At 38.0% G+C, this 27,706-nt stretch overlaps 2 protein-coding genes across 6 annotated transcripts in view; one reads left to right on the forward strand and one right to left on the reverse strand.

Moving 5' to 3' along the window:
- The window catches only part of LOC129576687 (cytochrome c oxidase assembly factor 5), a 152,660-nt gene extending 125,526 nt beyond the window's left edge, over window positions 1-27,134 (forward strand). Inside the window, exon 4 of the transcript XR_008688916.1 lies at window positions 27,124-27,134. The gene's annotated coding sequence lies outside the window, so the exon portion shown is untranslated. The remainder of the gene's footprint in view (window positions 1-27,123) is intronic.
- The window catches only part of LOC129576675 (nephrin), a 395,651-nt gene that overhangs the window by 21,621 nt on the left and 346,324 nt on the right, over window positions 1-27,706 (reverse strand). For all 5 annotated transcript variants that reach the window (XM_055462090.1, XM_055462086.1, XM_055462091.1 and 2 more), the window contains 5 exons: window positions 9,512-9,664; window positions 9,171-9,341; window positions 5,860-6,013; window positions 4,632-4,768; window positions 2,791-2,958 (listed from right to left, as the gene is read on the reverse strand). In XM_055462090.1, the coding sequence (XP_055318065.1) occupies window positions 2,791-2,958; window positions 4,632-4,768; window positions 5,860-6,013; window positions 9,171-9,341; window positions 9,512-9,664 (783 nt within the window). The remainder of the gene's footprint in view (window positions 1-2,790; window positions 2,959-4,631; window positions 4,769-5,859; window positions 6,014-9,170; window positions 9,342-9,511; window positions 9,665-27,706) is intronic.

Raw genomic sequence — 27,706 nt, forward strand, 5'->3', positions numbered from 1 at the left:
TTAACTTATAAACAAACTACTAAATACCATTTTGTGCAAATGGAACGAACAAAACGAAACAAAGAAGAAGAAGCAACAGCAGCAGCAGCAGCAGAAAATCAGGGAGCATCGAAGCAATGAGGGCGAAGAGAATCGGAAAAATATGCATAATGCTTCCGTTATGTGGCTAGAATGCTTGCTCCGGGAAATCTGTATATGATAAAGATGTCTGACATGTGGCTCGGAGGCGAGATCGACAAACCCAGAGAGAGAGAAAGAGAGAGAGAGAGAGAGAGAGAGAGAGAGAGAGAGAGAGAGAGAGAATGAGTGTATGTGTGTGCGAGGGAGTGAGTGAAATAAGATGAGATGGGCAAAGAGACACGACACACGAATGCTTGGGACAAAAGGCGAAAAATACATTGTAATGGGCGATTGCATTAGGATTTAATCTTATGCAAAATATTTTCGGTAGCATCAGTGTCTTTAAACTTATCACCATTTATCGTTGCCGATGTCGTTTCATTCTAATCTGCTTCAAACACTTGGCATTACAAACAGACAGTGTTGTGTCATGTTGTCTGTGTGTGTGTATGTGTTCTGGGTGCTTCAATTTTTTGGTTTGGATTTTTCTTATTTGTTGCTGCTGCTGCTGCTGTTGTTGTTGTTGTTGTTGTTGTTGTTGTTGTTGTTGTTGTTGTTGTTGATGATGTTCTTCTTATTTCTCGTTTCGTACCCAAGAGACTGTAGTTGTTGGAGTTTTTTCCCGGTGCTTTTTGGTAAATGTTCTGAATCACATTATCATATTGAAGTCGAGGTAGTGCCACTACCGCTCTATTTCACCACATAGATAGAAAGCGAATGTGACTTTGGATCTGAGAATCTGGCGAGCAGAAAAGTGAGAGATGACAAGGACCATGACACTGACACTAACGCCCTCCGTTTCCGCCAGAAACGATTGCGAGAGCAACGAAAAAAGAAGCATGTAGCATATGATCAAAGCGATGAAAAAAAAAATTATATATGTATATAATCGCAATGGCTGGCACTGTATCGCGTCGTCTATTCGAATTTGAATATTAGAATATTCGATGTAATGATATCGTTTCGCTTTCTCTTCCATTTATTTTTCTTGTTCCTGGCTCCGGGTCGATGAGTTTGTATATAGTTGCATACAATGAGAAAATGATGATGATGGCTTAATTTTGGCGTGTGGATGTGTGTGTATTTGTTTACGTTTACAGGCGAAAATATGGTGTACAAAATGTGTTGTGCGTTTGAATGCACACAATATGCAGCACTTCGAAATTTATTTAAACCATTATGTTCGCCCCGGTTCGCTCCTTTGTTTTCTTCTACAATATTGTTGTTGTTTTTTCTTTGGCGTTTCCCTCCTCTTTGATACATGTTGCCAATAAAATAGGTCAAATACGAGATACCATGCAGTTACTGGATTTGCATCCATACTATCAGCAGCAGCATCACCACCAGTAATAACAGTAACAGCAGTATCAGCAACACGCTGTTCGTTTTGCCAAATACGAAAACAATCTCCGGTTCGATTGAAACAAAATCTCGCCAGGCATTGCGCAACACTTTGTCTATGGAATTGGACACCCATTTTGCGTATGTTACATATGCGCATAATGTAGATACCATTACCAGAGTCCACATTGAATATATTATTAACAGTTTTAGTTTGTGGTGTGTATGTGTGCGTGTGTTGCACATGCATCAACAGCACTTGTTACCCGCTCTATGCTTTATTCGATTTGAAAAGCGAGAAAAAAGAACACTTGTTCAGCTCCTCTCAATAGATGAAAAACCGTGGGCAAACAAAATTACGACCGCAATGATTCTTTCGTGTTGCATTGGATAGAAAATTATTGACTAATTTCGAGACACAGATTTCTGTGCTGTCCCTCTCATTGTAGGAGGGCACAATTAATTGTGTGTCACATCGACTTTTCAACAAAATACAATAGAATGACAATGGCAGCGAGCTAACGAAGCAGGAGCTGTAGTGAAACAAAAAAAAAATTAACTCATAAGATGATAATTCAAAGCCAAATGTGATAGCCCCAGGATTACTTGAGCTTCGGGGTCAATTTTTAAGCTTTTGCCAGGTCTTTTGCATTTACTGCGCTAGCAAATCCATTCCATAAACACAACAACAACGAAAAAAAAAAATGAAAAGAAAAAAAAACGAATGTCGGACAGTTGCCAAGACGGAAGCAGAAGAATAGCATTTTGTGTTGGATGAATGCATTCATGTTTATGAAAAATGAGAAAAGTTGAAACGTGAGCACACAAGAGGAAATGATTTTCTGCGAAGATAACCGGTCGTCGAGCGAATGAAGAGAACGGGGCAGGAAAAAAAATAGAGAGAGAAATAGCATAGCAGAAAACGGGAGACACATAATGTAAACAAATATACTGGCAGCTGGAAAACACTAAATGACTCTGATCTAAGTACAATGCAATTGTTATACGCATACAAGCATCTACTCTCGTTATTTCTCTCTCTCTCTCTCTCTCCCTCTCTTTCTATTTCTCTCTAACCGAGCGACCGAACGAATGGCGAAAAAAGAAAATTGCATAGTCAATATGAGTTTGCTGCATGTCACACAAAAAAGAAGAAAAAAAAAACGAAAACACGAAGCTGAATATGATCGTGAGCATTTTCTTCAATATATAGACTAGGATGTGTGAGACACACACGCAGCAAGCAGAATGGGTTGTTATAATCATACATATTTTGTTCTCGTCTTCGGTGTACGTGCTGAATCAAAGAAATGAGTGAAATTAACATACCTTCAGGTGAAACAACTGTTTTTGAAGTAGCATTCCGTATTTGTTTCCCAGCAACCATCCATTTTATTTCAGCCGGTGGATTTGATGGTGCCGTTGTACATTGTAGTGGCACAACGTCACCAACTCGAGCTTCGGTTGCGCCAGTTATAGTCACATGAGTTGGTGCAACTGCAATGAGAGAGAAAAAAAAGAAGAAAAAAAAAGAAACACACACATGAGAAACAAACGGTAAGTGAATTTAATACGTAACTTAAATACATAGGGAAAAGCGAGAGCTTCAACAGAAGCAGCCGAGTGGCTGTAACTTTTATAAATGCAAGCAAGATAGCGACACACAGAGAGACCAAGTCTGATATTTATGTAAAAGGTTATTTATTCATACATTTCAAAATTGAAATTACGAAAGGACGCTGCAAGCTTTTAAATGAAAAACAAAGTACCCGAACAAGTGCATACACTCATCCACATATTATATATTCATAAAATTCTCGCGTACACAGTACCCGTTTCCCGTCAACGAACAAAACAAAAGAAACGACTCGAGAAATAAAAGAGTCATCTAACAACTGGAATCTGTTTGGACGACATTACTCGGATTTTCAGTTCACTTGACGAATAGCTAACAGCCGATGGCATTTCAACTTATTTGACAAACGAATAATATGCAACCGAACATTTTCTTGCTATTGCACACACACATAGCATAAAAACAAACGACTACACGAGTGGAATATAGAAAAAAAAACCACCTACACATATGATAAGAATTGCAACAAAGGTTGCATTGCAATTGAATTCATTTGCAAAGTATCGACCCAAATACTCATTCGATTATTTTTGCCAGAGTAAAAATACGAAAATGTATAATGAATGTGCATGAGATGAGGAAAAAACTGTAGAGAAAAGCAACATTGTAAATGAATTAATCGTATGAGAAGTTTGTATTTAGGTGGCGATAGCGTGCTAGTTTCCGAACGCAGTGAGCGATATTTGTGTGTGTGTGTGTGTGTTCTTGTGTTTATGTCGCAGTTTAAATCCTAAAGTGGCTCAGCTTTTATCTCAAGAAAAATTGTTGAATAAATGCATGCGAATTGGATGCTCTCTCTATCTCACTCTTCCAACCACAAATTCACCGGCAAATGCATGTAACCCAGCTAACAAACGGGCACCATTTATTCGAGATGTGTGCCGAGGATTTTCACAGCTCAAATTTACTACAATTAACAAACAGATACACTCCACTTGCATGCAATTGCATCCGTGTTAATTGTAATTTATTTGTTTATCGATTTGCCATTTTGCGTTGTGCATTCGGGCTCTTTGTCGTTCTCTCGTCCACCCCCGCCAGTGTTTCAAGTTCCCTCCAGTCGCCACCGCCGACGCTACCGTGCAACCAAATGCATTACTTAAATGAACTGTTAAATCTATTTGAATGAGCCAGAGACACCGAGAACGGAATAAAGTTTCGATTGAATTCCCCCAAGTGCAATGATGCAATAAAGAAAACTGGCAGTTAAACCGGAAAATCCAAATTAATGCACAAACTGCGCGCACATACAATTTACATGAATAGATAAACGGGGAGCAACTGCGGCAAATGTATGAACGGAAAACATGGCTGGATTCATTGGGCAAATGGGCACAGGATATATGTGTGTAAATATGTGAGAAAAACCATGATTTTGTGGAAACATTTTTACTTCTTGCAACGAAGAAAACGAAAAACATCGACGCTTCACTTGTTCAAATCTTTGCTTGCTTCTATTTTTTTTTCTGTTTCTCTCTCCATCTCGCTCTTTTTTCTCCAAAGCATCCGACGCAGACAATTAATAAATACTTACACATAACGGTTAAATCAACTTCAGCTTTCAGTGGTGTTTGTGACATAATATTGCTGGCTTCGCAACGGAAACGTGCTTTATTGTCATTAGCCTCAGCTGTAAACGAGTATACATTTTCCGATATTCTCCCCGAGGTCCTGTGTACATCCGTACCAAAGCGCATGGACATTTGTTGTTGTCGTTGTCGTCATCAGCAGCAGCAGCAGCATCATCATTTTGGTGGCGGAACGAATAGAGAAAGAAAAGAAACGAAAAATTCGTTAGAATTGGATCAAACATGTTGTTAACACAATTTGTTGACATATGACATAAGATGAAAAGCTTAGAAATAGTTTGAGTTCATGACATGTTTCACATTTCAAATGACATTAAAGTTACATTTTAAGCTTAAATACAAGAAAAAAAACGATCAGAAATCATTTGAATTAAAAAATTTAAGAAAAATCTTTAAAATTGACACAAAAAATATAATTTTTCATGCACTAAACGCTGTCGCATCAATATAATATTTCCTGTGTGATTGACGCTGCAGTAAAAATACGTAGTATTGAATTGTAAACGGATTGAAGGAAATTCTAAATGGCCATGTTATTTCTTAATTATGTATCGTGTTTGTGATGCATGTTTAGCCATTGCAGTAATAGTTGAAAGGCAATGTGTTAGTATATTAGGCCATTGGTCGAAAATAAGTAATAACACGTTACGTGTATATGAGTGTGTATATATATATATATATCAATTCGCTTAATTCCCATTTTCCAACGTAATCCATTATGCGCACGTACATTAAGTGAATTACGGTAATTTTTCTTTTTGCCACGATCATAAAAACGCGTTCATCGGCCCAGCGACGCTTTTTCATTCACTTTTGAAATGGCATTTCCACTAAATTCTCCCTTTCTGACACTCTCTCACTCCGTCTGGGTGTGTACGTGAGAGTGGGAGTGAGAGTGAGAGAGAGAGAGAGAGATTTTCGAGTCGGGTGATTATTCGAGCGTAAACTATGTATATTTCATTTTGGTCAGAGCTTTTCTCATAACATTGTTAATTTCCTCCTTTTTTCCCTCTCGTTCCCATGAAATGTGCCATTCGCATTTACCTTCTTATTCAGCGCTAAATCTTTTACTGCAGTCCATTGCTTAAGCATTGATTTTATACATGCATAGTGCTAGAGAGACTAAAATTGATATACATGTGTGTGTATGTGTAAATGGTTTTCTGAATTTACCTGTAGGCCATGCGAACTTGAACACCGTTCTTATACCAAATCAATTGTGCTGGTGGATTTCCGCCGCGACTTTTACAAACTAGTTCCACATTTTGACCACGACGCAACGTTTCGCCAGTCGTGTATCCTTCGATGTATGGTGCTCCGGGCGGATCTGTGAATAGAGCGCGTCAAACAGAAAAACAAAATTTAATTGAGTTTTATTTGATAAACAAAACAAAGGGAGAAAGAATTGAAAGGTTCACTCCCTCTATCTCTCTATTGAAATGGTTCATTCGCTTCTAGTATCTTTTGAAATCAGCGATTCAACAGAATCGCATTGTTTATCTATATACAATTTTGTGTGTCGTATTTATCAAATTGAGGGTTGCTTGCTTGATGTATAATCCGTAAACTCAATTGCTTGATTAGCCGATTAATATAATTCAATGTGAGTCTTAATTCAAAGAATAGATCCAGCATTTGATTATATAATTGTATGGTTTGATGATTTTTCAATTGTGCTAATTACATAGATGGAGTATGTATTTGTTTCAAATTCAAAACAACAAACACACACACACACACACACACACACATTTTTGCACAAAATAATGTTTCTGTGCGGTTTTTGTGTGATGATTTACAAAAACAAGCTATTTGCTGTATCATGGTATTATATCGACCATAAGCTGGAATAATCGGATGAGAGAAATAGTTTCAAATGAAACCCATTTTGGCATAAAAAAAATACAGCCAACCTCACACGCTTGCGCACATATCACATGAAAGAAAACAAAAATAATTTCACTTCTAATTTGATGCTATATTATGTGCTGTATTGTCTGATTAAGAATGGTAACAAATTATCACTTCACACACAATTTTCCATTGATTCCATAAATTTGCAATGGAGAAAATGTCGAATTTTCAAGTGCACCGCTTGAAGTGGAGTATAAATTGTGTGTTTGGTAGGCGTTAAACACCAAGCGCAAAAACTGATCGGGAGAGATAAAGAGAGAGAGAGAGAGAGAGAGAGAGAGAGAGAGAGATTGTGGAAAAAGTAGCGACAAAAACTTAATCTCGAAACACTCTTGTCAGACACTTTAAAATTATGTTTCAATATTTTGTAAATATCGTTCGCAATTGAATTCGATTAAACTGGGGGGAACGAAATGGAGTTGGTATTCATGAAGGAGAATGTATAATGCCGTGCCTGTGTTTAATAATAATATTGTCTTCGGCAAAATAGCGAAGCCCACCGAAAATTAATGATGCTTAATTTATAGAATTATCGTTTCGAACGCAATTTGCATTCGATGAATTGAACTTGTGCGTGTATTTTATGTGGTTCAGATATATATACATACACACACCTATTACATTCAACATATGGAGTTAGCTGGGCTGTACCGCACTATCGTTCGTTCAACAGCGCCCGCACATGAACACACATAGGCACACAGACACAAAACAAACGTTCGAAAATCAGGAACACAACCGCACGGGGGAATTATTTAATTAACCAACTCTCGATTTGTATCTCTGGCCTAAAATGCTTTCGATAGCATTACATTTACTTTCGAAATATGTGTGTGTGTGTATGGGACGATGGTCGAGTTTGAGGATGCTTTCGCATCATCGCTATGGTGTCAGTTTCTCTCTTTCGATTTTATCGTAACTTTTTGCATTTTACTCCGTTTTCCAACGTCAATATGAAATTTATGATTTTACAACATGAAAATTAATATTCAACCAAAGTTTATGTACAATGTTTTTATCCATTCGCTGAACAAAAACGATATTTTCTCATTCTCTTTCCCTTTATCTCTCTTTCACTCTTGCTCGTTCGCTTGTCGTGCTTTTTTTTTCCTTCTCTTCTTTCCATTGAAAGTAAATAAATTATTTCAGCGCTTTTGTTCAAGTGGCCTCTGTTGTGCTGTGTAAAAGCTTCAATAACAGCCAAATATACGTCATTCGGCGACGAAAGAAAATGCACTGAATTTTTTATTATGATTCCATTGTGTGATGGTGATTGGTTTTCGTCATTTAACTTATGGCGACCATGGTTCTTTCTGATCAGCATACAATCACACTCAGTGCATGCTTTTAAGTCGCTGAGATTGGAAACCGTTTAAGAATTCATTGAAAATGTCTCAAAAATTATGAATTGAAAAAGCTTTACATCTCAAAAATAGACGACATCTGATATTAGTCAAAATCATATTATGTTCTCATTCTCTCCCTCTTTCTGTGCGTGTATCCCTATTTGTATATCTCAATGTGTTTATTTTCGACATTCATTGACTAAATCTTCGTGATAATTTGCGTAATTCATGTTGAATGCATCTTTGGGAACGATGCTGTTAATACCATTCTGCTGTTCTATTGTGAAAATCTCAACTTGATATGCTAGCGACCATTCAGCAAACAATAAAGCTCAGAATCATCGGTTCTCCGATAAATAGAATGAATGAAGTCCGAGAAGAGTGTATGTGTGTGTGTGTGTGTGGGACAGAGAGAGGAAGAGAAATCAAGAGATGAAAAGTTATTTAATGTGGTACGATATGATGATAGGTAAGTGTTATTTCTCAATACGTTTGGATTAAGAGATTTTCGTGCAGTTGCTATGCAAGCCAAAATGAACGAAAATTTGTGTAAACTGTTAATATACACACACCGAAATATATATAAAAGCGGGCGAGCTAGCCAGAGATGTGGAGTGTGGGTACATGAGCAAGTATGGAAATGTAAATTACAGGTGAAAATATATGCGTGTGAATTACAGCATATGTATTGTGTTTGTATTCGTCCATTTTCCCATTTAGTCGACCAGAATCATTTGAGATTTGTCTCAAATCTTCCTCTTCCGTACTCGGGTGTTGATGTTTTACAAAAACTCCATTTAAATCTTTTCACATATATATATAAAATAGTTTGTTTTTAATTCTTTGCAACCATTTTTGATGCAAAAGACCATTCATTGCAAAAGATTTTCCCTCATCAATCGAAAACGGTCTGATTCAAATAAACGCCATTTCCATGTGCGATGCGGTGAATGCATTGACATATTACGACATTTCTATTAAGGTTTCCTTTCAAATGTAGCATAGATGTATTGATTTTTGGGGGAAAATGCAAAATGCACGACGAAATCATTGTACACATATCATGCAATGCATGTGATTTGGGTCCTTGTGATAAAGTTTTGTTCATCAATACACACACGAAATGCACCGCCAGAAGGAACGTGAAACGAGGCAAGAGTCTTTGGCAGGATACATGTGCATGATATCGAATATAGGGATATATATATATGCAGAAATACTTACATAGAACCGATAGTTGAACGGTGGCTCTCATTGGCATATCGGGCTGTAGAGCTTTATGCTTTGCTTGACACGAGTATTCCACGTAATCTTCCTCAGGTGTTGGTGATAGTTGTAGACGTGATGTCGTTGTAAATCGTTTATTTGATTCGATTACTTTATCGTCACGGCGATCTATCAAATGCAAAATGAAAAACGGATTCAAATTTGGATATAATTCCACTTCCAACGTTCGTGGTTTATCGTCGTTCATCATTCACCCCAAAACAATTTCGGCCATAACCGACGACTGTGTGTGTTTTCGGTGAATTAAAGTAGCTGAGTTAATGCAATTAGAGTGTTACCTGTTTTCATTTCCATATTATTTCGAAACCATTGAATTTGAGCGGCCGGTTTGGCGTCCGATACGATACAGGTGAGTGTTAAATCTTGATTTTCGCGCACCTCCACTTTGGAGTTGGGCCCATAACCTTGGATTTCAATATTTGACGGTGGAGCTGCAATGAAATAAAACATAAACAAAATTAAATATCAACTTGAAATGATACAGAACAGTTTTATCGTGTCCTTTTTTTCTTATTTGTTTCTGGGCTGTTGACGCAATGAACTCGGTACGGGATGATAATAAATAATTGAAAAAGAAAAAAAATTGGTACGAGAAACCACAACAAGAGCATAATGATGACCGAGAGAGAGAGAGAGAGCAAAAAATATTGAAGAAGCAAAGCATGCAATGGCAAAACATGATGGAATGTACAAATAATGGCATCAAATACAAACAATTTGTTATCACTTTAATCCCCATTTACATTAGATGCTTCGACCAAAAAGATTTAATTCGTTTTATTTATTTTTTTCACTCATTTCTCGTTTTTTTTTTGGTTTTATAAGCGCTATGGCCACGCTTCTTCCATTATTCAAGGGGGAAAAAAAGCTTTTGGGAAAATGAGTTTTTTTTTTCTTATCTTAGTTTTTACGTTTTCTCTTTGGATTTTATTGAGCATGTGTTTTTTCTCCTTCTTCTTCGTTTGTGTTGCCTATGTTCCGCTTGACGTGTTTTGTTTAAGTGAGTGTAAAGCCGAAATATGGCCGGACATTCGTAGCATTTCTTTTCCTTTAAATGTCCACAAAACAAAATGATAAAATATGTAAATTGCATTTATTTACGGTTTTTTTTTTGGGACAAAAACAAGAACGAAATAAAAAAATACATATTTAAACGAGCAAGAAGAATTTTAGATGATTTGCGAAATTGTCGTTATGCTTTTGCCATTCGGCCCCGCAAATTACTCAGCATAAAATCTCCTGTGATTATTCATACGGCGGAAAAAAAACCTCAACAACATCAAATACCAACACACACACACACAGAGAGAGAGAGAGAAAACAAAAACAACGAGCCAAGTACACAATTTCTCTAATTAAAATTGTTGTTAATTCGAGCTCAAAGCAACACAGTCAGGCAGTATCCATGTCAAATAATAGAGATTACTGAGACAGAGATACACAGAAACAGATATATATGTAGCGGATAAGCGCGCTGCGCGCACGTGGAACCGAGTCGATATCATTGCGATGTCAAACAATAACTCGCATTCGACTTGTGCTCCGGAATTTTACAATGAAATTTCTTTTCACTCAGATCAGATAGAAAAAAATACAGAGAAAGAAGAAAAAAAACATTAAGCGAAACACGCAAAATAAACAATAGCGTAGCATTTTAATACTCGGTTGGTTCGTTCGTTTGCTCGCTCGTTTATTTTACTTCCGTTTCGATGGTGAAATTCCGTAAAAAGACAACGAGCATAAAATTAATCGTGTTGTCTTTTGAACTTTTCACAAACGGAAACCATACGCTTGTCTAAATTGTTTCGCTACAAACGTACACACACACACACACACACACATCACAATACAAACGCTTTACAATTATCCCCGAATGACTTTGTTATCAAAAGCGATGCAATACGCATATTCGGTTGTTATTTCTCTCTCTCTCTCTCTCTCTCTCTCTCTCTCTCTCTTCTATTTTCACTTAGATAGAATGTGCACCATTTTCACTCATCTTGTCACATTTCAAAATGGAAATTGGAACAAATTCCTTTTGATTTGTCACAAAACACTAGTGAAACGAAAACAACAATTACCAATTGGACACTTATGCGAAGAAAATCCACTCAAATAGAATTTAATTGTAAAGGAATACAATAAGTAAAATGCCAACAAAATCCACATGCAACCATTTCGCTCGTTAAACAACTCGCGCAGCTCCTCGCTTTTAATATCAAAAAAAGTGAAAAATCTTCACACCATACTCTCGTTCTATCTCATATGCAATTCTGTAGCAGATATTGCGTGAAATGCGATAACATTTCGTTACGACAAATGTTATTCATCGACATCGGTAGACACTTTGTAATGCCACTTCATTTATCACAATATTTGTGATATTTTCTTTAGCTGCCACATCCAGAGGCAATGACAATGTATGTGTGTGTGTGTTTTTGTGTGTGCGAGCTAGAGATAAAGAGTGAGAAGGAACACCACCGACAAGTAATTCTCGCAATGGCAATGTGACAATCCCTCAAGAAAATAAAGCAATTGCTTGTGTGGTGCTGTGGATCTAGCGCACCGTGAAATGGTCTTTTCTACATTTATTACATGAGGCATGCATCCTTTCGTCTTAACTTTATGGGTAATTGTGTGTATGGTATGTTTATTGGATTTTTTTTCTGTTGTTGTTGCTGTTGTTTGTTGTTGCTCATCGGCTCTGCCAACAGAACATATGTAGCGGCATACGAAAACATTGAATAAATGCAACCAGACTTGATCTGGTCGAAGTTCGCTACACAATACAAAACGAAGCGTCGAAGCTTTTGAATAGAAGCAAACCAAACAGAACAGAACAGAACAGAACAGAACAGAACCGAACCGAATACACATTCCGATGGCTGTAATTTCGAAATACCAACGAATGGTAGTGAAAAACAAATATGTCACATGTGATCATGAATCTGAAGCCAAACGGAGAATGCGACAATAAAATACCGACAAACATTTATTGTTTTTCTTGTGTTCAAACATTTATTGTTTTGGAGACCGACACGAATGAAGAAGCAGTGGCAGCAGTAACAGCAGCATCAGAAAAAGAAGCCAAAGAAGCAACATTCAACTGGCGGCTTCATCTAGTTTTGGAATTGCACATGTCATATATGTGAGTGGAGTTTGTATAAAACTTTGCGTTTAATAAAAGCCTCAAATGAACATTTTTCCATCTCTACCTCGATTTCGAGCGGTTTGGTCGATGTGGGAGCTACAAAGTGGCATGCGTGTGTGTGCATGTGTCGGGGGCCAAATAATTACGGAATAATGAAGACAGACGTATTTATCCTTTGAAAACAGGTCATTTGGCGTTTGCCATCAAAATATTTCAGTGTGTATATGTTTTTGTTTGTGGCCAACTCGATAAATGGACTGTCAGGATGGATCAGGCGGCACTGTTGCTGTCTTGTTATGTTTTGCTTGTTACATTTTGACAGAAGAACTAGAAAAAAAAGCGCACAATTCGTTGTTCAATTTACTCTTTTTGTGTCCTCATCTCGCTCTCATTATACGGGAAAATAGCACAGAGAGAAATGATTTTGAAATTTTAAGTCATTTAAAGCTTTATATTTTCGAACATATTTTTTGAATATGCACCTACTATTTTAGATATATATGCCATTTCCAACAAAATGGTAATGTTCATTTGCGACCCAGGTCCTATTTATAATCGCATTCAAACTTTTATGAAAATTTATGAACATTACTGAATTGTCGGCCAAAGCGATTTGTTTGTTAACACACACACACACACAAGCACACATATATGCACGCAATATGACAAAGAAACCAACCGCCTGCACTCGCAAACAAATTGCTCAGACATTGCACAATAAATCCACAATGCCAGCGACATTTAATGCCTGTTACAGGCTACAAACAACCAAACGCACACACACACACATACATATTCTGTCCGATGCGATATTGTACACAACTGGGCGACTATATTACAATAATTTTGGAAGCTGAAGCATTCGGCATTCATTTCGTCGAATGCGAGAACATGGTCGAGAGAGGGAGAGAGAGAGAGAGTAAGTAAGCACACAAAAGGGAACAAATAAAGATAACATGGAAAATGACCTTTTTTACATTCTCTGAATATTAGCCGACAACCGAAATCTAAGTCTAGAGGACGGAGGAGGAGGAGAGTGTGGGCGAAGGAAAAATGGCAAAATGACTAAAACCGAATCAAAATGCTGAATGACAATGAAAAATGCCAAAGCATCATAAACCAGTCAGTGTCATTGTCTCTGGCATCAGCTTGTACTATTTGCATATGTTTCGGCTTTTGTGTGTGTGTGTGTACGTCATCCCCACTGATCAACGAACTTGACTTTTCTATTATTAAAATCTGTTGCCAGTTCGGTGGTTGCAGACAAATTCGTCGAATAACTAAAATTCAAATAAGCACAAGAATTTTTTGCATGTTATTTTTTCTATATGGTTGTTGTTGTTTCGGGCAACATCGGAACAAATCATCGCTAGAACGAAGATCAAAGTGAAATATGCGAATTCGAATGACAATGTGTTGGTTTCGTTGTGCTGCGTATTTGACATTCTGATAAGTTAATGACAAACGAACCAGTGATGAGACGCAACACAAAAGATGATAGCTTCAGGGTAATTGTTCGCCTCTCCCCTTCCAACCTGAAATTGCATTACCACAAGTAGAAACGAGAAGAAAAGAAAACGAATCAACAAGTTCATGTGTGCGGTATAACATCATTCGATCTTAAATCAAAATGAGATGTGTACAATATTTTTATGGCGATTTTTACTGAATATTTCATCTATCTTCGGATTGGAGATGGCACGGATGAGAAATGTGCAGCAGCTCAAGCGAGATAAGGTCAAAAGTCAGGCATTTGAATATTTGTGACATTCGGCAATAAGCACATAAATCTACATATCTCTCCCTTTCTCTTCATCGCGCGCACACGCACACTCACACACACAACATAACAAATTATAAATAACAATAATATTTTCTTGCAGATATGCATAGCGACCCCATAATTGTGTGCTGGCGAGAAATGGGCGAGACTGAATCGATAGTACGAATTGTTGACTATGACAACGACATATGTGTGCGTCCGAGCTGGTTTTTATGGGGCCACGATACGCGATAGATTTATAGCTTAATGTCTCTCTCTCTCTCTCCCTTTTCGCTACAAGTGTCCAATGAAAGTTTCGAAGCGTTCGCAAAATGCGTTCGCTGGCACAATGGAAGCCAAAGTGAGATAGAGACAGAGAGTTTATGAAAGAGGGAGAGCGAAAAAAAGCGCTGAGCAACCGGAATGATGATTTTAAATTTTGTTTGTCGGTAAATTGGGCTGAAATCCTTTCGCCTCTGTAATGCTATTAGATAAACATTTCAATGTGCGCTCTCTCTCTCTTCCTTCTACTTTTTTTCAGCTTTGCTCTGTTGCCACACTGCTCTCACCACCCCGCATATCACCATACGTTCGCTTATTTATTTGGGATACGCGTATAAATTCTCAACAAACTTATTGCCTTTTGTTCGTGTTATTTGAACGATTTGTCATTGTTTGTTTCGTTGTTTTTAATTTTCAAATCGACGCATTTTTTATTGTTTCATTCTGATGCGAGTGGAGTTCCCTCTCTCTCTCTCTCTATTACCCTAGTCTTTAGTCTACTTTTCGATCATTGTGATTCTGCGATAAAGATATTTCACGCGACTGAATTGTACGAATGGCGAATCTTTGCAATGAAAGTCGATCCAAAGAGACAAAATAAGAATGTTTGCTAAAAAAGTGAAATTTATCTTCGGCAAGTCGTTTGCAACACTTTTTCCGGAACTTCGTAAATAAAACATGCAACAAACAAAGCGCGACCGAAGAGGTAAAGAGAAAAAAAACGAACAAACGCGTTGAGTTTTAAAAATGTTGCCCTTTTGGTAGTTGGCTTTGTGATAATGGCAATATCTAAGCCATGCCTGCCAATAATCGATTCAAATATTCAAGTTTAAATGCGTAGATTGGGCGGGTGTTTTGGTTTTGTATATGAAAGTGTGTCACAAGCAACATTTTAGCGATATTGCGAAAACGAGCGTGGCGTATTTTGCGGATAAAAATATGGTTGTGTTTGTGCGTGCGGTGATAATTCAAAGCGTATTACTGCAACAAATTCTGGGTATTTTAGCCCAACAAAACTGCCGTCGAAATAAAAGGCAGCGACAACATTTCGAGATTCAACTTTAATAAATCATTAGGTAGCGTACCTACGTACAGCAAAAGCACACATACACACCACGTCAGCATCGCCTGCGAATATTCATGCTGCTCTCTGGGCCACCGAGCAATCCTCTTCATTTGATCATTTCCGATTATTATGGCAAAGGGAAACGAAGTTAGAAGAGTTTTGCAGCGTATCAAAATAATTCGAACAACAAGATAAATGGGACAGGAAGATGGAAGAAAACGACAAAGAGATAAAAATGAGAATGCAGAAAGCGAGCGAATGAGAAACGAGCAGAAGAAGTTGCTGTAGGAAAATCTACGTCAAAAATACGATTAACGTAATTCATACCTTTTGCTCAAACCGACAATTTCGTGGCGCTTTGAACAACTCGACTGCTTTGGCATCGATAAAAAACACTTTATAAACTATGGATGATGGCATCCAATGAAAGGCGCTCATAAAGCTGAAAAAAAAAACAGCTGAATTGACACACAAACATACCGAAACCATATTCCAAAACTAAATCGGCTACTTATTCCCAACACTGTTCTGCATACGCATCAAATCGTCGCATCAAGTATATGTTTAAATAATCGCCGCATTTTTCCGATAAAAGAGACATGAATTGTGCGACAATGGGGAGATGACAAATAGAACCAACCGTTGGAAGGCAAAACGGCTGTTTGGCTTATTCATGCACACGACAAAGGAAACACACGGAAAAAAATATTCATAGAATTGGCAATCGCGAGAGGAGTGAACGACGAAGCTGGAAAATCGCTTCGTTTGATACATTATTTAATGTCACACAGCTCATGAGATACGAACACACGCCAACTACGGTCGTCGGCGAGAGCTCTATTATCAATTCAATTGTTGCCTTTGCTCATCTTTGCTCACCAGGCCAAGTGATGAATTACTTAGCACCCCACTTTCCTCCCTTTGCTTGGCACACAGAAGCTTTTCCGACAATTTTGCGATACACTCGAAAAAATTTATTTTCAATATATTATCCCGGGGACTGTTTCAATATCGTATATCGACACAAGCGCACGCATACACATGCATATGCTATACTATATTACTATGGCCTTGTCCTGTTGCTCAAACTTGATAAACTTGATTACACATATAATTTTGTTGATCACACATTTCGTTCAGTAACGAGCCCTCGTTTAACATTTGGGTGCCAGCATCACGCCACAAATGAAACAAAAACATTTAATGACAACTATAACACAAGAGGTCGAATTGGAGCAATTTTTTTTTGTTCTGTTCTGCACACAATCCCTCCAGAAATTGAAGCAGCAAAGGATAGGCAAAAGTTAGCCACAATTATTATTTATTGGAGAGAACGCACCAAAGACAAAACGAATAGTGGTCTTGTGCCGAATTTAATGTTTCATTGATGTTTATTTCATTGAATTAAGTGCGTGTGTGCGATTGTGCGTGTGTCTACATATGGGGAAGAAGTATTGCTGCTGCTGCTGCTGCTGATGCGCCATCATCATTTATTCCGAATGAATCTGTGTCCCATTCATCAAAGAGCGAATCTTTTTCTAGCTACTGTGTATGATGGTGACGAGCAGCAGCATTGATGCTGGTGTCTTTGTCTTTTTCAATGAGTGAAAAGATGTGCTTCCGTTGCTTTTTCATAATTCGTTACTATTCAGTGGGGGGGCCGGAGGTTTTTCTCTATCTCACTCTCACTCTCTCTCTCTCTCTCTCTCGCTCTCTTCTCTGTTCATTCAACGCACCCGAAATCACTGTTGAATGCCATATCTCATCCCGATTCGAATATGGTGTCCGGTTGTTAGCTATGTGAACGAAAATTATGGTGTATGCATGTGTGCCCATGAATTATCAGCGGCCGAGAGTGTGCGATTTGGTCGAAATTGTCATTTTGCAAACGGAAAAATTGCGACGACACAAGGCAAGCGACACAGAAATAGCAGAGAGAGATAGAAAAAAAAAAATAGGCGCGCAGTTCGGCTAAAACGACTTGGCAAATATAATTTGGTTGACACGCACAAATACATATTTGCACACATTCCACTTAACGCATCCACCAATCCACCAACCCACACCATCTAGTAGACCATACCATACATCTACCTCGTTGTCGTTCGTATTCGTGTCGGGCGAAAATTTGGTTAGGATTGCGTACACAACATCCGCTCCAGCCATGTTAAGCTCAATGCTGGCACATCATAAAAATTCATAACACAAAAATCATCTCTTTTTTCTCATTTTTTTTCCCTTTTCTCCGTACTTTATTTGTTCAGCACAGCTTCTGCTAACTTTCTCTCACTCTGTGTGTGTGTGTGTGTCTCGATCTCTCACACTCCATGTGTATACGTGTTTGTGTGTGTGTGTGGCGAAATGCCGGTGCAAGGGAAGGCAAACGCCTAGTCGCCTCGCACTGTAATCATTACAATTTTCTGTTTATGCTGTACGCGATGTGTATTTCATTTAGTTGCAAATTTCAAATTTCAAATCAACGCCACACTCGCATGTCAAGTGTTTTTATGCTGATATCGTCTTCGCATTGCCATTGCAATTTGGATATGGCTTGACGAGCCCAGCCATGCGAACCAACCAACCAACCAGGCTACGCAACGCAACGCAACGAACGAGTGAGCAAGTGAATTTTGTGTGTCTGTGCTTTGTAAGCAGAAAATTATTAGAACGAATTATTTTTATATTCAACATTTATTATCGTTGATTGTCTCTCGCACTCTCGTTCGAAATGTTGCTCTTGCCATACGAGACACTCTCGATTCATGCACAAAATAAATATTGTCATATGTAATTCATGAATTGGCACTAAAGACACCAGGGAATTGACGAATTATTAAATATAAATTTGGTGTTTGTGCTGTTTACGCATTAGAACAGTGACTACGTGAACAAATACGAGCACGAATACGTCGAAACAAACGCTGAGAGAATTGGCAATGTGATGAACGCCAGCTAAATTCCCGTCAACCCAAAATAGTGGAGACAATGATGATGGCGAAGCAACCCAGCGAACAAAGCACTTTATAATTCTCGTCGCTAAGTTGGAGGGAAACGTAAAGCAGTGCCAAAACAGAGAGAGAGCGAGTTTTTGGTCTTTCCATCAATCCATTGATTTTCAATCAATTACAATGACATACATCACTCTCGAGTTCACCAAACTTGCTTTAAGCCGCAGCGTGAAAGAGACTGAATGAAAAACAATTCAGTCAACGGACATTAAATTGAATCTTCACTTATTATTTTCTACACACACACACACACACACACACACACACACTCAATCTTTTGAAAACTCACAAATTAGGTGACAAAGTGCACGTAGCCACACAGCGTTCAGAGAAATAGTTTGTCATGTCCCGAATGATTTGGAATAACAGACAGAAAATGAAAAATTGTGGACATTCAACGATGATCGCCCGTCATCGTCGCCGTCGTCGTTGACGTTGTCGCACCCGCAATTTTTCAACACATTGAACTTCATATCTGTCATATCCCTTTGGAATATCGCTTAGATTGGCATTCGATCGTCGTGACCAAAAACATGACAAGCGAATATTCAATTTGTCATGTTAAAATTCAAGTTGTTTGCACTTTATGGAAATATGATTTATTGATTTTTCTTTTGTTCGGCCCGCAAACATCCACTCTTTTATTCAGTTGAAGCGCTTAAAATGTCATCTAGCGCTTGATGTCAACAAGCAAAATCCATGTCACCATCATCATTGTCATCATTGCTGTTGTCGTCGTCGTCGTCGCCATCGTGGTTGTTTGCTTGTACGTGAAATCTATCACACAATCGATAAGTCGAAAAGATCAACAGACAACATCCAAAGGCACACATAATTTCCTCGCTAAGCATATTCGCTCTGTTGAAAGATCAAATATTTTCGTCTAGTTTGAATACTTTGTTGGTATTTGCAGCAGCACAATGATATAATGGCTAAAAATCCAACCCATTCTTTCTTTCGTTCATTGCTGTTTTTTTTTCTCCATCGTCTCTCTCTCCCAAAGGGAAATAGTTGACATTATTATTTTTGTGATGTCTTCAGGCATTTTAGTCGCTCCAAATTCCAGTGTCGCTTCTTCCTTTTCCTGTTTGTGTGTGTGCCTCTCTCTCTCTCTCTCTCTCTCTCTCTTTCTCTCTCTCTCTTTCTCTCTCTCTTCGCGACAAAATAAAAAACTTGCCATTTGGTTTCAGCATTAATTTCTACTTTTTGTTTCACTCATCGTATACATAGATATTCACAAGGGAAGGAAAAACGCAGCAACATTTGCTGCGTTTCCATCGAACAACTTGTGAACTAAATTACGCGAACCATGTGCAAAAAGTATCAAATAATGAACGCAAAAGACGAAATTTTTCAAATTAATAAAATTCCCCCGTTTTTTTTTCGCCGGCATTTCTCGTGGAAAATTACGAATATGCATCGTGATTGCTAAAAAACGGACGAAACGAGAAAAAAATACAGTCATCGGCCGAAAAAGAGAATAGATGCGAAAAGAAAAAGCCCGGGAAAAAGGACAAGAAATGAAACAGAGATATGCCGAGAAAAAAATATGGTAAGAGAAGAGCGAAGAGTTTGGAATTTCAAATGTGCAATAGCGCACGTGGTGATATGATGCGTATTATATACATAGCATTTATGAGTACGCTTAACCACTGGCACATAAACTTATACACCAAACAAACCACAGACACAAATCAATTTAATGAAAGAAAGAAAGAAAAAAATGACTGAGACAAAAAAAAAACAGAAAAAGTGAACTCAAAGTGAGTGAGAGAAGGCGAATGATGATGGGAAAAAGTGAGAAAAAGCGCTTATGAGAAAAGTTTGCTATTGAAAATGGAACGAGTGAAGTAAGAGTGAAAAAAAACGTTTGAATGAAAAGAACAGTAGCGATGGTGAAAACTAACCTTGCCTTTGTTTAAACACCGAAAATTGTTCGGGGAAGGAGGTTGGTTGAGAAAAAGACAGTGGGAGAATCGTTGGGCCCATAAACTCAACATTCCATTTTAAAAGTAATCAGAATTACGTTGAAAAACTAATATTTGTATTGAAGGGGAACTGTGTGCATATATTCCAATTCAGCAAAACGGAGATCGAGGTGGAGGCAAATGAAAAACTTCATGAAAATGCCAGATTTAACTTTTTCCCATTTTTCACTTCTTGCAACCCAATGAATGCGTTTTTTATTGTTGTTGTTGTTGAACCAAACCATTTTTTTGTCATCTCTTTCTTTCCTCCTGTAGCTGTTGATTCTTTTGACCATTCGTGACATGAATTAAATGAAATGATGCATGAACAATTGCTTTATTTGATAAGTGCATGAGTTGAATGGCGAATGAATCACATTTAAAATGCTTATGTTTCAAATAATCCGCTCCGAATCCGCACCAATGGCAGTGAGATAACACTTCATCGGTTGCATGGCATCCCGCAGTGAAAAGTATTTATCAAAAAAGGCGAGCGAGGGAAAAAAAGGAGTAAATCCACTTGATTTGCTTTTCTGCTAATACATTACCACCGTTGGGCTTTTCAATAAACAATGACGAACGTGTTGATTCTGATGTGCCATTTCAATTTTATTTTGCACCGATTGCCGTTGGCTCGGCCAATAAGCTCACTCTGCTCCATATATATTCGTTCACGTTCCATTCAATTTCGTATTTTTTTTTTTTTTTCAAATGAAAGCTTTTGAACATTTTTCATACTGAAATACTCTCACTCGAACACATTTCGACTGGAAACATCATTTGTAAGCCAAATGCGTTCCAGTATGGAAGGAACGAATGGAAAGAGATTGAGATATTGAAACGAGAACAAAAAAACATTCTTAAATGCGCCCAAATTATACATCATTTGCATGGCAAAAAGCAACTACCACACACAGAGACACAATCGTTACAATAATAGTGTGTGCAATAATACATCAGAGCTGCGATAGTAAACTACGTGAATGGAACACACACACACACACAGAGAGAGAGAGAGAGAGAGAGAGAGAGAGAGAGAGTGGTGAATACAAACTTTGCATCACATAACCATATATAATATTAGCTTTGAATGAGAGGCATCGACTAAAAATGCGATTGTGCATGTGCATGAGCGAGAGCAAACAGGCCTAACAGTGTTCGAAAGACACCCAACGCCCAGCATCCAATAGAGTGTATGGCAAGATTGTATGGAATTGAATGCTTGGAAGTGATAATGAACGAATGACATCACTAACAGAGAGCGCATATTTAAAATTCTGTGAGATGCAACCACTCTCTTTTGCTCGTTCTTCTCGAAAAGCACTTTTCAATTCCGGATGGCATACGTTAGTTCATTCATCGAGGTATCGAGTGTGTGTGGGGGGGTCTGCGTGTGTGATAAATCATTGTTAAATAGTCTGATATTGCTTGCCGTTTGCACTTTGTTTTGTGGTCTCTCTCTCTCTCTCCCTTATTTATGCTCGTTCGAGACTCTGTATTAGATTGTTGTTGGCAGTGAAAATGTTCATCCGAAAATGCGATGCAAGCCAGAGTCTTTTCTTCCAAACGCATGCAAATGCAATAATGAAAACTAGTTACTATACAAAATATAGTTTGTGTTAGATGCTTAATGAATAGGATAGAATTGAAAATGGCCACGAAGGGAACTCACTTTCTTCTTGTCAAATTTATGCACAATCATAAAACCGACGAGATAATATGCCCACATCTATAGAAATGCGAGCCACAATCGGTTGCTGCACAGCTGTTGGCCACCGCTCCTCTGTGCTCATCGATGCCGATATTAATTTAATCAATAGCATTTCTGGGATAAAGGCAGACACACACACACACACACACGCACACACTGAGAAAGAGAGAAAGAACATGGTTTCCGTGGAAATGTTTAAGAAATTCAACATCTCTCATGCCATCTGCATTTTGTCAATTGAATTGAATAGGAACATCCAAATCGTTTGTGCATCCGTTGCATTCGTTGTTGCACCAAGTGCAAGTACACCAAAGAAAGCATACATTTGTATTAAGCAGAAGATGTAATTTTCCATTCAATATCACCATTGCCAATGATATAGATGCTGGTGGTGCAGCAGTAACAGCAGCAATGATATGGAAAAACTAAAAAGCAACGGAAAATTCGCTTACATAATAACAATTTTCAGAATTCAGTGCATCGAAGCTGCAGCTTAATTAGTTTCCATATTCAATAGATAGTGGAATCGTCTCTCAGGCAGTGCGAACTTGCACCCTCCGGGCAGAATAGTCATGAATGAAAAACGAAAATTCTTCTTATTTAATGACAATTCCTATAACTTCATGGCATCGTCAAAATCATCGTTGTCGAATTTCACTTTTGACGCTCTTTTCTTTTTTCATCAACGTATTCAATGTGCAATGGCAATCAGTAAAACATGGTTTGCATCTTTTTTTCATAGTTGTGAAAAGTTTTTTTTTCAAGTAAATTTTGTCTATATGAAGATCAAGCTGCTGAAAAACTCAAGTTTCTATTGTGTCTAATGAAGACATCGAAATAAAACAACCAAAAAGAGGATAAATGAAGAAGAAGAAGAAGAAGAAGGTGGAGAAGAATGTCATCATCAAATTACTCGAGTTAATAAATAAGAAGCTAGTTTTGGAAAAGTGTAGCATAACACCGTCGAAAGTCGAAACTTTTTCCTTGTTATTATTTTTCATTGGTGTACACATACACACATGATATCCCTTTGATTCTCCTGAATAGTAAAAGCACAAAAACAATGTGAACCTCACATATTATGCGAAAATATTTTTTCTTTCGCATATAAATACTATGTGTGTTTGGAAGAGAGAGAGTGAGTGAGAGACAAACGCAAAGTATGAGCACAGGAAATAAACGGTTTTCATCATCAGTAGTAGTACACACACACACATACGAGCTCAACACACATGACAAAAGGCGAAAACCGAACTGATGTGGAATTGGAAAGAGAGATGCGTCTTGGCATTGGGTCGAACAAAGATGGAAAATGATGCCCGAGAGTATCGTACATAACAAAATGCAAACAAGTTAACATTGACATGAAATAATACAGCGTGAATGAGTTAACATTAGTGAATGTTTTCTGGCTCACAGAACATACACAAAAACTCCATCGATGAAAATGAAGCCTAACGATAGACGACTTCATTCTCTCTATCACTCTCTTTCTCTAGCTCACACTCTTGCCATTCCATTCCGTTCAGTCGCCTGCTCGCTCCCTAGTTTTGTCTATGTGTACGCTAAAAATCATTATCATTATTACTATTGTTGTTGTTTTGTTTCTGTTTTTGTATGCTAGGATAGATGGTTTTCGGTTCTAAAACTAGTTGGATTCCCTCTTTCTCTCTCTCTCTCTCTCTCTCTCTCTCTCTCTCTCTCTCTTTCTATGGTTTGGCTGTTGTTTATACATGTTTCGTAGCATGCGTTGTTGTTTTTCGATATATGTGAGTGAGTGTGTGTATGGTTGATGTATTCAAAATGCTCTTTGTATATTATGCCGTTATTCGATGGGTTTTGTTGCCATCAACATCATCATCATCTCGTTGTCGCTGTCGTCGTCGTTGTCGCTGTCGTCGTCGTCGTCGGCGGCGGCATCATCATCTTTTTGTTGTGTGTTCTTTGAATGTGATTTTTCTTCGTTTTTGCATTGTTGTTCGGCAAAACCATTCATTCCACTTATGAATTGATATGCATATTTTCTCTCCATCTCTCTACCTCTTGCCGTCATCGAAGCGGTTTTCAGATGGAGGCAGAAAAAAACTGAAAGGAAGGAGGAGGAGCAAAAACTCGAGCGCTTCGTTTCACATCAAAAATAGTACAAATATTCAAAATAGTTTGTAATTGACTGCATCGTGTATCACAATATCATACAATACAATTTAGTGCTATTTTCCTTCTCTCTGAATTTTTCTTGCTTCATGAACTACGCATATCTTCTCCCCCTGTATCACTTGTTCTCGTCACGGTCCGACTTTTGATCCTTTATATCATTTACTGTGTATATCATGAATTTAATAACTGACTTTTGCCTTGACAAACGCCAAAGCGAATACTTTTGTACGATCTTACAGATAATTCCACTTTTGCTTACACACACACACACCCACTCTCTCTCACACACACAACAAAGCCTATTTTATTTGCGTGATTTGTTTTTTTTCCACTTCGCTTTGCTCTTGTTTGTACTTGTGAATGTGTAACAGCCGCTTTTTGTTCATTGCACACAATACGTAAGTGGATGTTGTGGTACTTTTGTTCTGTGCGTCAATTCAAACAAAGTCTATCTCATAATCGCGATACAAATGCCTTCGCAAAGGGAAACTCAGCTCACACTAGTGAAAGAAACAAAGTTTAACTTTTAGTTTTGGCATTTTAGTTGCAGGGTTTGCTCGTAACTGAAAAGTGAACTGAATCTATGTGCAAAATTTTGAGCCGCCAGCTTTGCAAACAAACAGTTTCATTTGCATCCAAGTATCACATAAAAACAAATTTTTGCATTGAAAGCGAAATGCCAACTGAACCGCACAAATGCCAATGAAAAAGAAGCGAGCACAATGCAACTGAAACTTTTATGCTGATTTTTGCTTTCGCCTCCAATATTGTTCTTGGGATGTTACTGCTACCACTCGTTGCCATCATTACGTTTGCTCTCTCCTTTTTTTTTCATTATTCAAAAGTCGATTCAATCAAAAAACACTCACGCTCGAAGAGTCATCACATGTTCTTATTGTCAGAGCTCGCCACCCGCCGTGGCCCCTCAGCACCAGCGAACACAATGCGAACATTGCGGATTTTCGATAATACTTTTCGGTTTCAAAAAGTCGTAAATTCGTAAAAGAAGTTGGATTGACGGTTTTTGACGATGAGATGTGGCAGTTTGAGGTGCATTTTCAATACACACGAGTATGTGTGTATATTTTGCATTCACGATTGTTCAGATGTCGGATGAAGAATTGGGTTCACGTAGCTGTTGGTGGTGTTTTTTTTTTGCTCTGTCTCTCTTCCTCCTCGGGCGGATTGTTGCCAAACAAAAATGCTCTAAATGGCCAAGATTGATACGTGGAGTTTATAAAATTGAAGGGTATGCGAAATACTAATACGCCTTCAAATACTTGGTCATAGAGAAAATAAGATGAATTATGAAGTCAAAAGTTACATGTGCCGGATTTTCCCCCAAAAAATGGGAAACACACCATTATGTCTTTCAAACAAGAATGTGGGCGAACACACAGACATACTTACACGCACACACAAGTGGAAAAGGATCAAAGTCGGGTCAGTAAAGGTGAAAATGTATATGAAATTGATTCGAAACATTGAAATAGTTTAAAAGTTGACGAAGCAAACTATGTTGGATGGCCAAAAGCCACAAATACCCCATGTACTCTACATTGCCAGGAGAAATTCCATCATTTCCTTTTCAATGTGCAAAACTCGTTAGCCCAATTCGGTCTCTTTGTCGACTTTCACATTAGAAAAAATGCGAACGGAGACTCCGTTACGAAGTGCGCATACTTTAATCGAAAAAGTTAATCAACTAACTTGTTTTTTTTTCTCCGTTTACAAATGTAAAATGAGAATAAAAAAAAACACGCATTTATGATTTTGAATTATGAGTTGTAATGACAAAATAGTCGATGATTTTTTCTATACACAACATTTCGGTGCAAAATTCCATGAAATCATGCGGATAAATCCATTAAAAAATACTCAATCGATTTAGCTTTTTCCCTTCTTCTCGATATTCTCGGAATGAAATCGAGCTACCCAGAATTCGGAAACAGCAATGAAACGTTCAAACAGCAAGTAGCAAATAAGTTAAAGTAAGTCTAGAGCCAGCTATGTAGCTTGATGTATAAGGCGAATGTTGGGTGTTCGAAACGCCCGAAGCAATTTAAGTCCCTTAGAATTTCTGTCATTCACACAAACACATTTCGATCCACTTCAAATGTTGCTTTGAGTTTCGGTAGATTTGGTTTGGATTTGGAATCAATGTGCGCAGTGCTTTCGGCTCTTTACAATTTCGATCAATTCAATTCATTTCGTCTATTGGTATGCGATAACCAATTAAAAATATCACAGTCAAACTCGTCCCTCTTTTCGCCCACGCTCCTTCTCTCTCCTTCTCTCTCTCTCTCTCCAGCAATTTGCCAAAATACATCGTTCAAACGGTTGAATTCAATTGATAGACAGTTCCGCCCGAGTACCGTATCGTCGACAAATAGCTCTTTGAATTGTTTCAACAACCGAATTCAATAATGAATCCGATTTTCGAGCTTTGCGCCCCTCAATTTATCGGATTAGCTATTGAAAAGGCGCTGATCATTTTCTTCGTTTTCTCGTTTTGTTCTGTTGTGTTTAGTGTGTGTGCGTGTGCGTGTGCGTGTGCGTGTGTCGATGGGAATGTGTTGATTATCGAAGCCAGTTAAAAATAATTCACTTGAAAATAATCTTCACTATTGGACTTTGCAACACAAAATGCCATTTGAGCTCGTCAAAATTACAAGAACCGTTGCTGCGGCTAAACTTTCTCTTTCCTATGGTGGAAAGGAACAAAAAATTGAAAATCAAGTGATGAGAAGTGAAAAAGAAAGGAAAAAATTGAAGCAGTTTCAAAGCACGACTGAAACTCCATTTCTCTCTATTTCCCCTGTTTGTCTCACTCTCGCAACATTGGTTGTATTACGATTGAACTTAGACAAGAATTTCTTCTTCATCTATTCGTTTTTTTCTTCATCGTTCGTTCGTTCGTTCGAAACGGCATTTATTTTATTTTATTTCATTTTGTAACATAATTCGTCGGGAATTTTTGCATTTCGACGGCGAATAAACTGCGATCGGTTGGCCTGATTCGTTCAGTACGCGTCTCGGCTCACAGTCATTACATGAATGCGACAGACACCAAATCACTATCATTATTGCTGTTACTTCATGATTCATGTCACGTAAATGACTCTTTTCTCTCTCTTTTGATTCCAATTTTTCCGCGCTCTTACGAACCACCACAGTGAGAAAAGTAGATCCGAACAGAGCGAGAAAAAAAAACACTGCTCTCAAGCACAAGTTCGACTTGAACAGAAGTTCGCAAAGCTGATGTACAATGATTCCAAGTTAAAATTGATATTTCAAAATATAATGTAACAATAACATGGAATTAGATACTGAACGCTGCTGTGTGGTGAAAAGAATCGAGCGAAAGAA

The sequence above is a fragment of the Sitodiplosis mosellana genome, unplaced genomic scaffold (assembly GCF_009176505.1).
Source record: "Sitodiplosis mosellana isolate CC-2019 unplaced genomic scaffold, AAFC_SMos_1.0 Smas_scaffold_6191, whole genome shotgun sequence".
Lineage (NCBI taxonomy): Eukaryota > Metazoa > Arthropoda > Insecta > Diptera > Cecidomyiidae > Sitodiplosis > Sitodiplosis mosellana.